Source organism: Haliotis cracherodii, unplaced genomic scaffold (genome assembly GCF_022045235.1).
Source record: "Haliotis cracherodii isolate W230 unplaced genomic scaffold, xgHalCrac1.p SCAF_1, whole genome shotgun sequence".
In the NCBI taxonomy this organism is placed as follows: Eukaryota; Metazoa; Mollusca; class Gastropoda; order Lepetellida; family Haliotidae; genus Haliotis; species Haliotis cracherodii.
In genome coordinates, this window is record NW_027266264.1 from 30,094,417 (window position 1) to 30,109,779 (window position 15,363).

Below are 15,363 nucleotides of genomic sequence, written 5' to 3' on the forward strand. Positions count from 1 at the left end.
GTGAGTGAGTGAGTGAGTGAGTGAGTTGGGTTTAACGCCGCTTTTAACAGTATTCCAGTTATATCGCGGCGTGTCAGCTTAATGTGGGAGGAAAGCCCGAAGTGATGCAGGTCTTAGACGTTTACCACTTCGGTGAAACCCACAAGCACGGGTATGGTGCTGACAAACCTAGAAACATAATTGGGGCGAACCGTGATTCGAACCCACAATCATAGGTTTCTGGCATGCCCAAGGGACGCAACTCTGCACAGCGAATTGCGGAGCCTTAGACGACTGGGCCACCCGTGCCCCCGTGTCTGGATGGGGTTGTGTGTATCTATGTAATGTGTCTGGAAGGGGTTGTGTGTGTTTGGATGGGGTTGTGTGTATCTATGTAATGTGTCTGGAAGGGGTTGTGTGTGTCTGGATGGGGTTGTGTGTATCTGTGTAATGTGTCTGGAAGGGGTTGTGTGTGTCTGGATGGGGTTGTGTGTATCTGTGTAGTGTGTCTGGATGAGGTTGTGTGTATCTGTGTAATGTGTCTGGATGGGGTTGTGTGTATCTGTGTAATGTGTCTGGAAGGGGTTGTGTGTGTCTGGATGGGGTTGCGTGTATCTGTGTAATGTGTCTGGAAGGGGTTGTGTGTGTCTGGATGGGGTTGTGTGTATCTGTGTAGTGTGTCTGGATGAGGTTGTGTGTATCTGTGTAATGTGTCTGGATGGGGTTGTGTGTATCTGGATGGGATTGTGTGTATCTATGTAATGTGTCTGGAAGGGGTTGTGTGTGTCTGGATGGGGTTGTGTGTATCTGTGTAATGTGTCTGGATGGGGGGTGAGGCAACAGCAGGGTCTGTTTGTGTCTCCTGCAGCCATCTAAACTATGCTCGTTCTTTACTTACATTGTAACATCCCTTCTACAGGTGACACTACTCTGTTTGACACACTATGATTCTGGCTGGACTGTACAGAGAGCTATGACTAAAGTACTATAGCTTACTTGTTAGTCAGCTGTGAGCAACAACCGTCAACCCACGTTGCTAGAACATGAAACCTGTGACATTTAGCACACACAGAAATATCAACAGCGTCTTGAACCAACCAACCCAGTTGTACTAAAAAGGATGTCTGATCGTATGTTAACATGACAGTGATGTGTTAAGCCTATATTTTATGACACAGATGACTTTAATCAACATAAACCATTGCTCTGATTATGAATCACTAGAATCTGCCTTGCAGAAGTGAAATAATTGCAAAAGTTTACAAGACTGCTCATCAGTCAATGACAATTAATACTTCTTCTTGTCTCTCACTAGAAAAAGGAAAGGCAAATACCTTGTCACCTGATGTTCAACAACAGACTAAACAGATTTCCTTTGTCCCCAACGCCCAGACACATGAAAATAAAATGACAAAACCCTTTTCCTATTCATAAGGAATAGGATTGTACAATTCCGACTATACCATGAGCATGTGTTTATGATTCACTATCAAAAAGCGATGAAACAAGGTGTTCGCAAAAATTGAGCATATCCTGCCCCACCAGTGGTACCCATCACAAACACATACAAAGGCAAGTCAATTGTTCAACTGAAAAAACTTGGGAACATGTGGTACAAGTCAAAACTGGGAATTGAATCAGACATCATACTTATCACTGAAGTGTCAAACGTGGAAATGTCCTCAGGATGTCATTGCTGTGCTGAAGAAACATGGCCTAGAGCCTGAGTTGAGTCAGGTGACTATTCCCACACAGCTGGGAAAACATGAGCACAGTCAACAGGTATTGGTTGACCAAACTGCAACACAATGTCTGCAAGGGTATATCTAACAATTGGCTTATGGGTATAGCTGTTCAGACTAGTGTGTAGCCTAGAATGTAGCTGTTTAGCCATGGGTATAGGTGTACAGCCTTGGGTGTAGTTTTGTAGCCCTGGGAACAGCTGAATAGCCTTGGGTGTAGCTGTGATGTAGGGTGTAGATGTGTAGCTGTGAGTACAGCTGTTTAGCCTTGGGTGTAGGTTGTGTAGCCTAGGGTGTAGCGGTGTAACTGTGTAGCCTTGGGTGTAGCCTAGGGTGTAGCTGTTTGGCCTTGGGTGTAGGTTGTGTAGTCTTGGGTGTAGCGGTGTAGCTCTTTAGCCTTGGGTGTAGGTTGTGTAGCCTAGGGTGTAGCAGTGTAGCTGTGTAGCCTTGGGTGTAGCCTAGGGTGTAGCTGTTTAGCCTTGGGTGTAGGTTGTGTAGTCTTGGGTGTAGCGGTGTAGCCTTGGGTGTAACCTAGGGTGTAGCTGTGATGTAGGGTGTAGATGTGTAGCCGTGAGTACAGCTGTTTAGCCTTGGGTGTAGGTTGTGTAGTCTTGGGTGTAGCGGTGTAGCTCTTTAGCCTTGGGTGTACGTTGTGTAGCCTAGGGTGTAGCGGTGTAACTGTGTAGCCTTGGGTGTAGCCTAGGGTGTAGCTGTTTGGCCTTGGGTGTAGGTTGTGTAGTCTTGGGTGTAGCGGTGTAGCCTTGGGTGTAGCCTAGGGTGTAGCTGTGTAGCCTTGGGTGTATGTTGTTTAGCCTAGGGTATAGCTATGTAGCCTAAGGAATAGCAGTGTAGCCTTGGGTGTAGCTATTTCGCCATGGGTGTAGGTTGTGTAGCCTAGGGTATAGCAGTATAGCAGTGTAGCCTTGGGTGTAGCCTTGGGTGTAGCCTAGGGTGTAGCTGTGTAGCCTTGGGTGTATGTTGTGTAGCTTTGGGTATAGCGGTACAGCTATGTAGCCTAAGGAATAGCGGTGTAGCTATTTAGCCATGGGTGTAGGTTGTGTAGCCTAGGGTATAGTGGTGTAGCTGTTTAGCCTTGGGTGTAGGTTGTGTAGCCTTGGGTGTAGGTTGTGTAGCCTTGGGTGTAGGTTGTGTAGCCTTGGGTGTAGCTGTGTAGCCTTGGGTGTAAGTTGTGTAGCCTAGGGTATAGCAGTGTAGCTATGTAGCCTTGGGTGTAGCTGTTTAGCCATGGGTGTAGGTTGTGTAGCCTAAGGTATAGCGGTGTAGCTGTATAGCCTTGGGCGTAGGTTGTGTAGCCTTAGGTGTAGAATAGGGTGTTGCTGTTCAGTCTTGGGTGTAGCTGTGTAGCCTTGGGTGTAGCTATTTAGCCTAGGGTGTAGCTGTTTAGCCTTGGGTGTAGCTGTGTAGCCTAGGGTGTAGCTGTGTAGCCTTGGGTATTACTTTGTAGCCCTCCTTTAAGAGGACAAATTGTTAATCTGAAGTGCTGACTCAATCCAATATATAAATCAACATTCCCACCACCAAAATATCAGAATACTACCAGGCCAGTCCCCTATGAAAAGAACTCAACAGGTTGCTGCAAAAATCACAATCACATAATAAAATTTAGCCTTTATATTGGATCAATATGTCATCCAAACAGGACTCATCAATACTTATTCAAACTGTTTTGCCTTATCACATGAAACAACACTTAACAATTGCCTCTTTCAGTAACCATAGCTGAGCTGGTCCACGCCGACTTGGCCAACCGAGTCCCACTTGAAATAGACAGTGTGGATGAGCATGGTAGGTTACTGCGACAGGAAGGTGAGTAGCCATCAGACCCGCGTGTACCTGTCAGCAACAGATGGCTACAGCCCACCCTCCCCAACACCACTCACACTGGCGAGATCACAGCACCCACTCCCCCCTCCCAACACCACGCACACTGGAGATCAATAGCAAACAACTAACGACTGGCCAATATTGAAATATATCTCCCAGCTGTTGCATATGACGTATAGTCTGAAAGCTCCAAGTGCACATAACAACAAGTATGATTAATGTGGTGTTTTGTTTGTAAAGGGCAATGGAGGTATATGGCATCTATCATAAATGCTGACTTGATGCAGACATGAGCTTGTTAGCATTCTCTGGATGAATGTTGATCATGAGAAATGTTTCTGTGTTCATCACCAACAGAGACAGGGTATTAGGAAGATTTCAAATTACATCTAAAAGATCATTGAGACTGTTACTAATAAGGAGGGATGGTGTTGGGTAATGACAGGGATAGGTGGTTGTTTTGGAGAGATGTGGAATAACAGATTTGGGAGGGATAGCATTTGGAGAGAAAGGGGTGGGGCAAAATAGGGCTGTTACTGTTGGTAGGAAGATATAGGGTGGGGAGATAAGGATGGGTTGGTTGGTTGGTTGGTTAGTTTGCTGTAAAACGCCGCACTCAGCAATATTCCAGCTATATGACGGCGGTCTGTAAATAATCCAGTGATTGATATCATGAGGATATGGGGATGGGAGATATAGGGTGGAAATAGGGTGGGGTTATAGGGTGGGGAGAGATTGGGATGGATGGGGAGATATAGGGTGGGGACATTGGGTGGAGATATTGGGTGGAGATATGGGTCGTGGAGATATAAGGTGGGGAGAGGCTGTGATGGGTGGGAATATAGGGGTGGGGAGAGATTGGGATGGGTGGGGAGATATAGGTTGGGGATATTGGGTGGAGATATGGGGTGGCGAGATATTGGAATGGGTGAGCATAAAAGGGAGGGGAGAGTTTGAGATAGGTGGGGATATATAGGGTCGGGATTCTGGGTGTAGATATGGGGTGGGAAGATATAGGGTGGGGAGAGATTGGGATTGGTGGGGATATAGGGTGGGGAGAGATTGGGATGGGTGGTGATAAGGGGAGATAAAGTTAGTGAGTGAGTATGGTTTTACGCCACTTTTAGCAATATTCCAGCATACTTCCTAGTGGTTGACACCGGAAACTGGCTTCACTCATTGTACACAAGTGGGAAATCGAACTCAGGTGGGGAAATGGGGGTGGGGGGATATAGGGGTGGGGGGATATAGGGTGGGGAGATATTGGGTGGGGATATAGGGTGGGGAGATATAGGGTGGGGAAATAGGGGTGGGGGGATATAGGGTGGGGATATAGGCTGGGCAGATATAGGGTGGGCAGATATAGTGTGGGGAGATATTGGGTGGGGATATAGGGTGGGGAGATATAGGGTGGGGACAGATTGGGATAAGGGGAGGACATAGGGATGGTGAGAAATAGGGTGGGCAGATATAGGATGGGGAGATATAGTAATGTGGAGAGATATCCTTTCAGAGTACTTAACAAAAATTCTACCATGAATTTGTAATTTACTCGATTCTGATTGGTCAACCAGAGGCTATTAAATCACAATAAATCCCCTCTGATTGAAACAGCTGGTTTGACAGCCGCATCACTGCGGAAGCGTACATTCATAGAACAGTACTATTTTCAGTCATTGTCGGTAGGCATATTTGAATAATTATATCTGCAATTACAGGTTACAAAATGCACAGATGCGGTTATTACAATATTCTAAGGATGTGTGGCAATACATTTCGTACAGAAAACATGATAGAAATCAACAAAGAGAATGTATTTACGTTTTAGAGACAACAGAGAGTTGGGAATTTTGGCACTTTTCTACATACGACTGTGACGTCATATCTTTTGCGTCACAAGGAGTGCTATGACGTCATAATGGTGACGCACGATGTAGAGCGAAAGCCTTGCAAAGCTTGCTTTGTTTTCTTTAGGGATGCCCACCTCATGTTAGCTTACCAAGTGGCCGCGCTTATTTAATTTAGCGCGGTTAGATCTACAGGTAACCTAGTTCTACATTGAAAACACAGTATGTTTATCTCCTAATTTTAAGGGTCAGTCATACATAATGTATATATGTGTATGGGCGGCCATTCGGTAAAAAAATACAAAGTTGAAAAAAACATATTACGAATAAAGAACTAAATGTTACTACTAAAGGTCAAAATACAATATCAATAGTCAAACGTTACGAAAAGATGTCATAAGAAAAGAAAGAACAATTTTTACAAAAGAACATCAGTGAGCACGAAAGGACGATTTCAATAAAGAACGTCAGTGAGCACGAAAGGACGTTTTCAATAAAGAACGTCAGTGAGAACGAAAGGACATTGACACTAAAGAACGTCAGTTAGCACGAAAGGACGTTGACAATGAAGAACGCCAGATGGCGCTGCAATTTGTAAAACATTCCGAGTTTAATCGACTTGTTCTGCCGTGTATATGATAACTGCTTGCCGAGGTGCACAATGTATCACTTCATTCCTCGTGCACTCACCGTCTGACGTCACACATATAAATGTGGATGTAAACAAGCGAAATAAATATGGTTTGAAAACGAACTCTGGCGTCATAGATGAAGCTCGATTTTCTTATTTATGGCGAGCTATTTTTCCTAACGAATGTGTAAGTTATACATATGCATACAAATCCATTTGGTTTATATATTTGTTCCCTGTCCTTTCGTGGTCACTGACGTTCTTTCGTACACATTGTTCTTACTTTTCTTATGATGTCTTTTCATAACATTTGACTATCAATATTGTATTTTGACCTTTAGTACTAGTAGTAACATTTAGTTCTTTATTCGTAATATTTGACCTTAATTGCGTACTTTTGTCCCTTTTTTTAACTTAAATTTTTTGACCGAATGGCCGCCCATATATGTGTTCAAGAAAGATAAAAATATTCAAACCTGAGCTGCCACAACCAGTTTGTGTGGTTAAAACCCTGCTCTGACATAAAGATCAAGTGTGGTTAAAATGGTGACATAAACAGCTGGTATGGTTAAAATCCTGCCGTGATATAAAAATCAGGTGTGGTTCAAACCCTACCTTGACATGTACTACCTATGTACCTGTTCCATCTACCAGATCTGTGAGCTTAAGACCAACCCCTAGTTAGTCAGTTTCCCGAAGGTAACCATCAGTAGATGAATGTCATCCAATAACCATACAGCAACCCCTTACACACAACATAAATACACTGTACTGATACCTGTAACTTCTGAGGCCCATTGACTTCCTGCAGGAAGCCCTGATTATATAAGTCACATTCGGGGTCACTGTCGTGTTCACTGTCGTGTTCACCTGTCCCTCCAGCCGCCCCTTCGTCAACATCTTCCAACTCCCACGACCTGTCATCATTCGCAGACATTGTTTGGTCAACACTTAACTCAGTTGCTTGTTTTTCAATACGAATCCGCCAGAGTTCCTGCAGAAACAATGGCAAAACGTCCAGAAATGTGCGCTCTTCTTGTGACTTGTGTTTGAAACTAACGCAATGACTGACCACCTCCGCTGAGTCAGTTGTCACAGACGCATCCCTGTCTTCATCAGTTTCACAGTTTGACTTGTCACTTTCTGCAACAATCTTAGCTATCAAACTTCCCATCTTGTTGCTAGGATACCAGTTTGGGTTAGAATTTGTTGCAAAAATAACTTTGTTATTCCTGTAGTGTTTAGTTGTGGGTCATCGAACAATCTGTTCTTTCACATACGTAGTAGATATTGATAAGCACACAGGTAGTAGATATCATATGTTTGTCAGAACTCACACATATGTATCTGTGCTAGGTATCGTAGGTGTTGTCTCCAGCATGATAGTGCTGACTCTTCCCTTGATGAACATTATGTTGTCACTAGCCACTACCATGAGTGTTCATAGAAAACACACATGTAGTCATTTCTGGGTTACTAAACGCTGAAGAATGCTGACATCATGTCTGCCTGTCTCCACAGGATCTTACTTTGGAGGGATTATATCAGATTATATGGCAGATGGCAGTCAATACTTTAAGTTGCATTTGGTTTTCAGTAGTTCTAACCATGTGCTGTAAAGTTCCCCATGAAGTGTTGTGCCAATGGTTCTGCAGCAACTACTAATACCATCCACATACTCTGCTGTCTACACCGCCTTGATATAACACTGTGTCACCCCCATATTGTGATGTCAACACATTCTTTAACAGTGTCCCAATTTTTTGTAAATAAATATTGTGATGCTCTTTGATCTGCTGTTAACACAAGTACCCATTTTTCTGCATTCAACACTGTTGCCCAATGCTCTGCTGTCAACAATGGTGCCCAATGCTCTGCTCTCAACACAGTTTCCCAATGCTCTGCTGTCAACACTGGTGCCCAAAGTCCTGCTTTCAACACTGTTGCCCAATGTCCTGCTGTCAACAATGGTGCCTAATGTCCTGCTGTCTGTACTGGTGCCCAATGTCCTGCTTTTAACACTGTTGCCCAATGCTCTGCTGTCAACAATGGTGCCCAATTTCCTGCTGTCAACATAGTGACCCAATATCCTGCTGTCAACACAGTTGCCCAATGTCCTTCTGTCAACAGTTACCCAATGTTCTGCTGTCAACACAGTTGCCAAATGTCCTGCTGTCAACACTAGTGCCCGGTGTCCTGCTGTCAACACAGTTACCCAAAGCTCTGCTGTCAACACTGGTGCCCATTGTCCTGCTGTCAACACTGGTGCCCAATGTTCTCCTGTCAACACAGTTACCAAATGTTCTTCTGTCAACACAGTTGCCCAATGTTCTTCTGTCAACACAGTTGCCCAATGTTCTTCTGTAAACAGTTGCCCAATGTTCTCCTGTAAACACAGTTGTCCTATGCACTGCTGTCAACACTGGTGCCCAAAGTTCTTCTGTCAACACAGTTGCCCAATGTCCTGATGTCAGCACTGGTGCCCAATGTCCTGCTGTCAACACCGTTGCCAAATGTCCTGATGTCAACACTGGTGCCCAATATTCTCCTGCCAACACAGTTACCAAATGGTCTTCTGTCAACACAGTTGCCCAATGTTCTGTCAACAGCTGCCCAATGTCCTGCTGTGAACAGTTGCCAAATGTTCTCCTGTCAACACAGTTGCCCTATGCTCTGCTGTCAACACTGGTGCCCAAAGTTCTTCTGACAACACAGTCACTCAATGTTCTTCTGCCAACACTGTTACCCAATGTCCTGCTGTCAACAGTTGCCCAATGTTCTTTTTCAACACAGTTGCCCAATGTCCTGCTGTCAACACAGTCCCCCAATGTTCTTTTGCCCACACAGTTACCCAATGTCCTGCTGTCAACAGTTGCTCAATGTTCTTCCGTCAACACAGTTGCCCAATGTTCTTCTGTCAACACAGTTACCCAATATTCTGCCAATCCTTTGTCCCCAAATGTCCTGCCGTCAATGCTGTGTCATCAACTCTTCTGCTGTCGACACTCAACTTTCCCTATGTTGGTGTGATCCAGGTCACACAGGTGACAACATAGGTATATTGATTATGACTCTCAGTACTATTCAGCTGACAGATCCATTATGATCCAGGAGGGTTACATGGCCTCAATAGATAACACGTTTCAATCTGTTTTTGAAAACTTCAATAGTCATGTAACATTGATACATCCAGTCCAGCAAGAGACCGATTCCCTCCAATTGATACCCAACTGGGACAGTACAGAAATCATTACCACCTTTGTGTGTGTCGACAAACAAGGAAATTGAACATATGTATTTCTGGCCAGCTGTTTGCCGACAGCCGGTTTTAATTATTTTTCACGCCTGATGACTTTGGTGGATATTACCCTAGCTTCAGCTTATGTATGTGTCCATCAATTTAGTGTTACATCCACATCTTTATTAATGATAAATAGTTCTCCATACATGAAGTACTCTGATACATTTTCTGTATTTGTCACATCTAATTATTTTGGTGACATTTCCAATTACCTATGCATGATTTATGATGACATTCACTGATTTGTCATCATGACCCGCCTCCTAGTTTATTTCCTATTGTGTACATTAGATATGATAGGACAGGTGCCTCGTCACACCAGTATGGAAGAGTAACCATAACTATTCATCAAACATTAATGAGTTACAAGAACGTCTATACAAGAAGACAGCAAGATGGGTGAGTGAGTATTAGTAATATTAATACATGAACTGCAGTTATTTGTAAACAAACGGTAAACCAAACAAACCATTTCTGGAAGTAAAATTAACACAGACGTAAAATGATCTTCACCACAAAAAATTTCCCCCGAGACCATCTCTTGACAACAGGACTTGTATTAATGTCAGGCAGCATAACTAAGGACAATATTGAATAGCCCACGACAAATTGCCCTCTCTTGAAAACTAATCAATTCAGTATTTTGAAGAGTTCAGATCAAGTCAGTCTGTCATATTGTTCAGATCAGTGTTCAATAAAATCAGATTTTCAGATCAAGTCAATATTTCCTAGAGTTCAAATCAAATCAGAATAGAGATTTGGTTTGGTTTGTTGTTTTACGCCGCACTCAGCAATATTCCAGCTATATGACGGTGGTCTGTAAATAATCGAGCCTGGACCAGACAATTCAGTGACTGACATCATGAACATTGATCTACGCAATTGGGATTGATGACATACATCAACCAAGTCAGCGAGCCTCAGCCGTCACTTGATATATTGTTTAATGACAAGTAGTCCCGTTAGTCACCTTTTACTGCAAGCATGGGTTGCTGAAGACCTATTCTACCCCGAAATTGGAATCAGAATAGAGATCAAATCAGTATCCCATAGAGTTCAGATCAAATCAGCATTCCATAGAGTTCCGATTAAATCAGTCGCCCATAGAGTTCCGATAAAATCAGTCTTGGACTGTTCTCCAAGATGACTGCTGAGACTGTTCTCCTAGATGACTGCTGAGACTGTTCTCCTAGATGACTGCTGAGACTGTTCTCCTAGATGACTGCTGAGACTGTTCTCCAAGATGACTGCTGAGACTGTTCTCCTAGATGACTGCTGAGACTGTTCTCGAATATAACTGCTGAGACTATTCTCCAAGATGACTACTGAGACTGTTCTCCTAGATGACTGCTGAGACTGTTCTCCAAGATGGCTGCTGAGACTGTTCTCCTAGATGACTGCTGAGACTGTTCTCCAAGATGGCTGCTGAGACTGTTCTCCAAGATGACTGCTGAGACTGTTCTCCAAGATGGCTGCTGAGACTGTTCTCCTAGATGACTGCTGAGACTGTTCTCCAAGATGACTGCTGAGACTGTTCTCCAAGATGACTGCTGAGACTGTTCTCCTAGATGACTGCTGAGACTTTTCTCTAAGATGACTGCTAAGACTGTTCTCCTAGATGACTGCTGAGACTGTTCTCCTAGATGACTACTGAGGCTGTTCTCCTAGATGACTGTTAAGACTGTTCTCCTAGATGACTGCTGAGACTGTTCTCCTAGATGACTGCTGAGACTGTTCTCTAAGATGACTACTGAGACTGTTCTCCAAGATGACTTCTGAGACTGTTCTCTTAGATGACTGCTGAGACTGTTCTCTAAGATGACTGCTGAGACTGTTCTCCTAGATGACTGCTGAGACTGTTCTCCTAGATGACTACTGAGACTGTTCTCCTAGATGACTGCTGAGACTGTTCTCCAAGATGACTGCTGAGACTGTTCTCCAAGATGACTGCTGGGACTGTTCTCCTCAAAGGTGACTGTTGAGGCAGACTGAATCTCTGACTCATCGTGACAATAACATGCTCTGATTCATGAAAATTATATATGCAGAAATTCTGCAAACAGAAGGGTTTCTGTGACATGGAGAACTACAATAATATTTGAGTGAACATATTAAACCAAGACCCTGCTATGACCACTATTTAAATGCAACATGTATGATGGAGGTAGCAGAATAAAAGATATCCATGGAGGTAATGATTAACATTACACAAAATGGGGAGGACAATGGCAAAATGAACAGGGAATAAATCAAACTAACCTGATTAAATCAAACTAACCTGATTAAATCAAACTAACCTGATTAAATCAAACTAACCTGATTAAATCAAACTAACCCAAATAAATCAAACTAACCTGATTAAATCAAACTAACCGGATGCCTCTAGTATATTAGTAACAATACAGAATATGGTTTAAACAATTAGATAACAGGTTTCACACAAGCAATGAAAGGGGAGATAATTAGGAAAGTTCAGCTTCACATGGTTTAAATACTCATGCATTGAGATGACATATGAGGATCCAAGTACAAAAATGTGACACATATGTGTACACAACATAGTAAATTTCAGATGATTTACAGGAGCAGCCTAACATTGGCAGCCATTTGGGGCCTGTTAGTCAATCCAGAAACTTCAATGTTCAGAGAACAGCGAGAGAAACTTCAAACTTCATAGAACAGGAAGGAGAAATGGCAGTGTTCACACATCAGGGAGGAAAAGTTTCCATGTTCCCACATCTGGGAAAAAGGAACTTTAATTGTGCACACACAACAGGGAGAGATAAACAAAAATGTCCTCACACAGGGAAGGAGGAACTTTAATTGTGCACACACAACAGGGAGAGATAAACAAAAATGTCCTCACACAGGGAAGGAGGAACTTTAATTGTGCACACACAACAGGGAGAGATAAACATAAATGTGCTCACATAGGAAAGGAGGAACTTTAATTGTGCACACACAACAGGGAGAGATAAACATAAATGTGCTCACACAGGGAAGGAGGAACTTTAATTGGGAACTCACAGGGGGAAAGAACTTTATTGTTCACACACAGGGAAGAACTTTACTTGTGCACACACAGGGAGGAACTTTAATTGTGCACACATAACAGGGAGAGATAAACATAAATGTCCTCACACAGGGAAGGAGGAACTTTAATTGTGCACACACAACAGGGAGAGATAAACATAAATGTCCTCACACAGGGAAGGAGGAACTTTAATTGTGCACACACAACAGGGAGAGATAAACATAAATGTGCTCATTTGGAGAAGAAGGAACTTTAATTGTGGACACACAGAGAAAAAGGAACTTCAATTGTGCACGCACAGGGATGAACTTTAATTGTGCACACACAGGGAGAAAGGAACTTTAATTGTGCACACACAGGGAGGAAGGCACTCTAATTGTTCACACAATAGGGAGGAAGGAACTTTAATTGTGCACACACAAGGAGGAAGGAATTTTAATGGCAACAGCATGGAGGGGGGGGGGGGGGGAACTGTCAGTAGGTGGGTAGTCCCTGTTACAAACACATGTTCAGTAAGTCTAACTAATGAAAGGAAATCAATACTCCTCTGTAAAGAAACACATTGTTTGCAAGAAGCTGTGTGCAGATGAAATTGATTGTCCCACCAGCCACCTGCTAACAGGCTAACATCAATGGCTGAAGCCAGTACTTGAGAGCTTATTGATTCCTCGTTGTCACTTTCCCCAACCAGGATGTTGTCTCCACATAGTACAGGAGAAAAGGAAGATCTAGTTAACAGTAAAAGTATACTCCAGAAACAAATTGAAGTCAGATGACATTCACTGCCACCAAAATCTGAATTACTGACACATCTCACTGATAATGAATCTGAGGAATCTGTCACACATACATTATTTTCAACAACCTATCATTGTTTCATTAAACAATATTTAAAACAATCAATCAAAGAGATTTGTTCACAACAATCAGGGAGTCCTTTCATCGTGACATCCAGTTGGGCTTATTAACCAATCAGAGTCCTCCTTTATGACATTCATAAAATCTTATCAATGTTCTGATATAAGATGGTAGTGTTCTGATGTATGTGATATCGCTCAATGGTAGAGTTCGGATGTAAGTGATATCACTCAATGGTAGCGTTCTGATGTAAGTGATATCACTCAAAAGTAGAGTTCGGATGTAAGTGATATCACTCAATGGTAGCGTTCTGATGTGAGTGATATCACTCAACGGTAGAGTTCGGATGTAAGTGATATCACTCAATGGTAGAGTTCTGATGTAAGTGATATCACTCAATGGTAGCGTTCTGATGTAAGTGATATCACTCAATGGTAGAGTTCTGATGTAAGTGATATCACTCAGTGGTAGAGTTCGGATGTAAGTGATATCACTCAATGGTAGCGTTCTGATGTAAGTGATATCACTCAATGGTAGAGTTCTGATGTAAGTGATAGTAGTATGGTTGAGTTGTGATGTAAGTTATATATGTAGAATGGTCGAGTTCTGATATAAGAGATATCACTCAGAAGTATGGTAGAGTTTTGATCTTTGTAAAATCACTCAATGGTAGAGTTCTGATGTAAGTGATAACAGTAGTACGGTAGAGTTCTGATGTAAGTGATAACAGTAGTACAGTAGAGTTCTGATGTAAGTGATAACAGTAGTACAGTAGAGTTCTGATGTAAGTGATAATAATAGTACAGTAGAGTTCTGATGTACGTGATAACAGTAGTACGGTAGAGTTCTGATGTAAGTGATAATAGTAGTACAGTAGAGTTCTGATGTAAGTGATAATAGTAGTACGGTAGAGTTCTGATGTAAGTGATAACAGTAGTACAGTAGAGTTCTGATGTAAGTGATAATAGTAGTACGGTAGAGTTCTGATGTAAGTGATAACAGTAGTACAGTAGAGTTCTGATGTAAGTGATAATAGTAGTACAGTAGAGTTCTGATGTAAGTGATAATAATAGTACAGTAGAGTTCTGATGTACGTGATAACAGTAGTACGGTAGAGTTCTGATGTAAGTGATAATAGTAGTACAGTAGAGTTCTGATGTAAGTGATAATAGTAGTACGGTAGAGTTCTGATGTAAGTGATAACAGTAGTACAGTAGAGTTCTGATGTAAGTGATAATAGTAGTACGGCAGAGTTCTGATGTAAGTGATAACAGTAGTACAGTAGAGTTCTGATGTAAGTGATAATAGTAGTACGGTAGAGTTCTGATGTAAGTGATAATAGTAGTACGGTAAAGTTCTGATGTAAGTGATAACAGTAGTACAGTAGAGTTCTGATGTAAGTGATATCACTCAATGGTAGAGTTCTGATGTACGTGATAACAGTAGTACCGTAGAGTTCTGATGTAAGTGATAACAGTAGTACGGTAGAGTTCTGATGTAAGTGATAATAGTAGTATGGTAGAGTTCTGATGTAAGTGATAACAGTAGTACAGTAGAGTTCTGATGTAAGTGATAATAGTAGTACGGTAGAGTTCTGATGTAAGTGATAATAGTAGTACGGTAGAGTTCTGATGTAAGTGATAATAATAGTACAGTAGAGTTCTGATGTAAGTGATAACAGTAGTACGGTAGAGTTCTGATGTAAGTGATAACAGTAGTACGGTAGAGTTCTGATGTAAGTGATAATAATAGTACAGTAGAGTTCTGATGTACGTGATAACAGTAGTACAGTAGAGTTCTGATGTAAGTGATAACAGTAGTACGGTAGAGTTCTGATGTAAGTGATAATAATAGTACAGTAGAGTTCTGATGTAAGTGATAACAGTAGTACAGTAGAGTTCTGATGTAAGTGATAATAGTAGTACGGTAGAGTTCTGATGTAAGTGATAACAGTAGTACAGTAGAGTTCTGATGTAAGTGATAATAGTAGTACGGTAGAGTTCTGATGTAAGTGATAATAGTAGTACAGTAGAGTTCTGATGTAAGTGATAACAGTAGTACAGTAGAGTTCTGATGTAAGTGATAATAGTAGTACGGTAGAGTTCTGATGTAAGTGATAACAGTAG

At 42.1% G+C, this 15,363-nt stretch overlaps 1 protein-coding gene across 9 annotated transcripts in view; it reads right to left on the bottom strand.

The window, feature by feature from the left end:
• Positions 1-15,363, bottom strand: part of LOC139475675 (protein unc-13 homolog B-like) — a 197,224-nt gene that overhangs the window by 63,480 nt on the left and 118,381 nt on the right. The window contains exon 1 of one of the 9 annotated variants that reach the window (XM_071258912.1): positions 6,823-7,350. The exons of the other annotated variants lie outside the window; for them this stretch is intronic. Within the exon in view, the coding sequence (XP_071115013.1) occupies positions 6,823-7,218 (396 nt within the window). The 5' untranslated portion in view covers positions 7,219-7,350. Of the gene's footprint in view, positions 1-6,822; positions 7,351-15,363 lie in introns of those variants that run through there. 9 annotated transcript variants of the gene reach the window in all.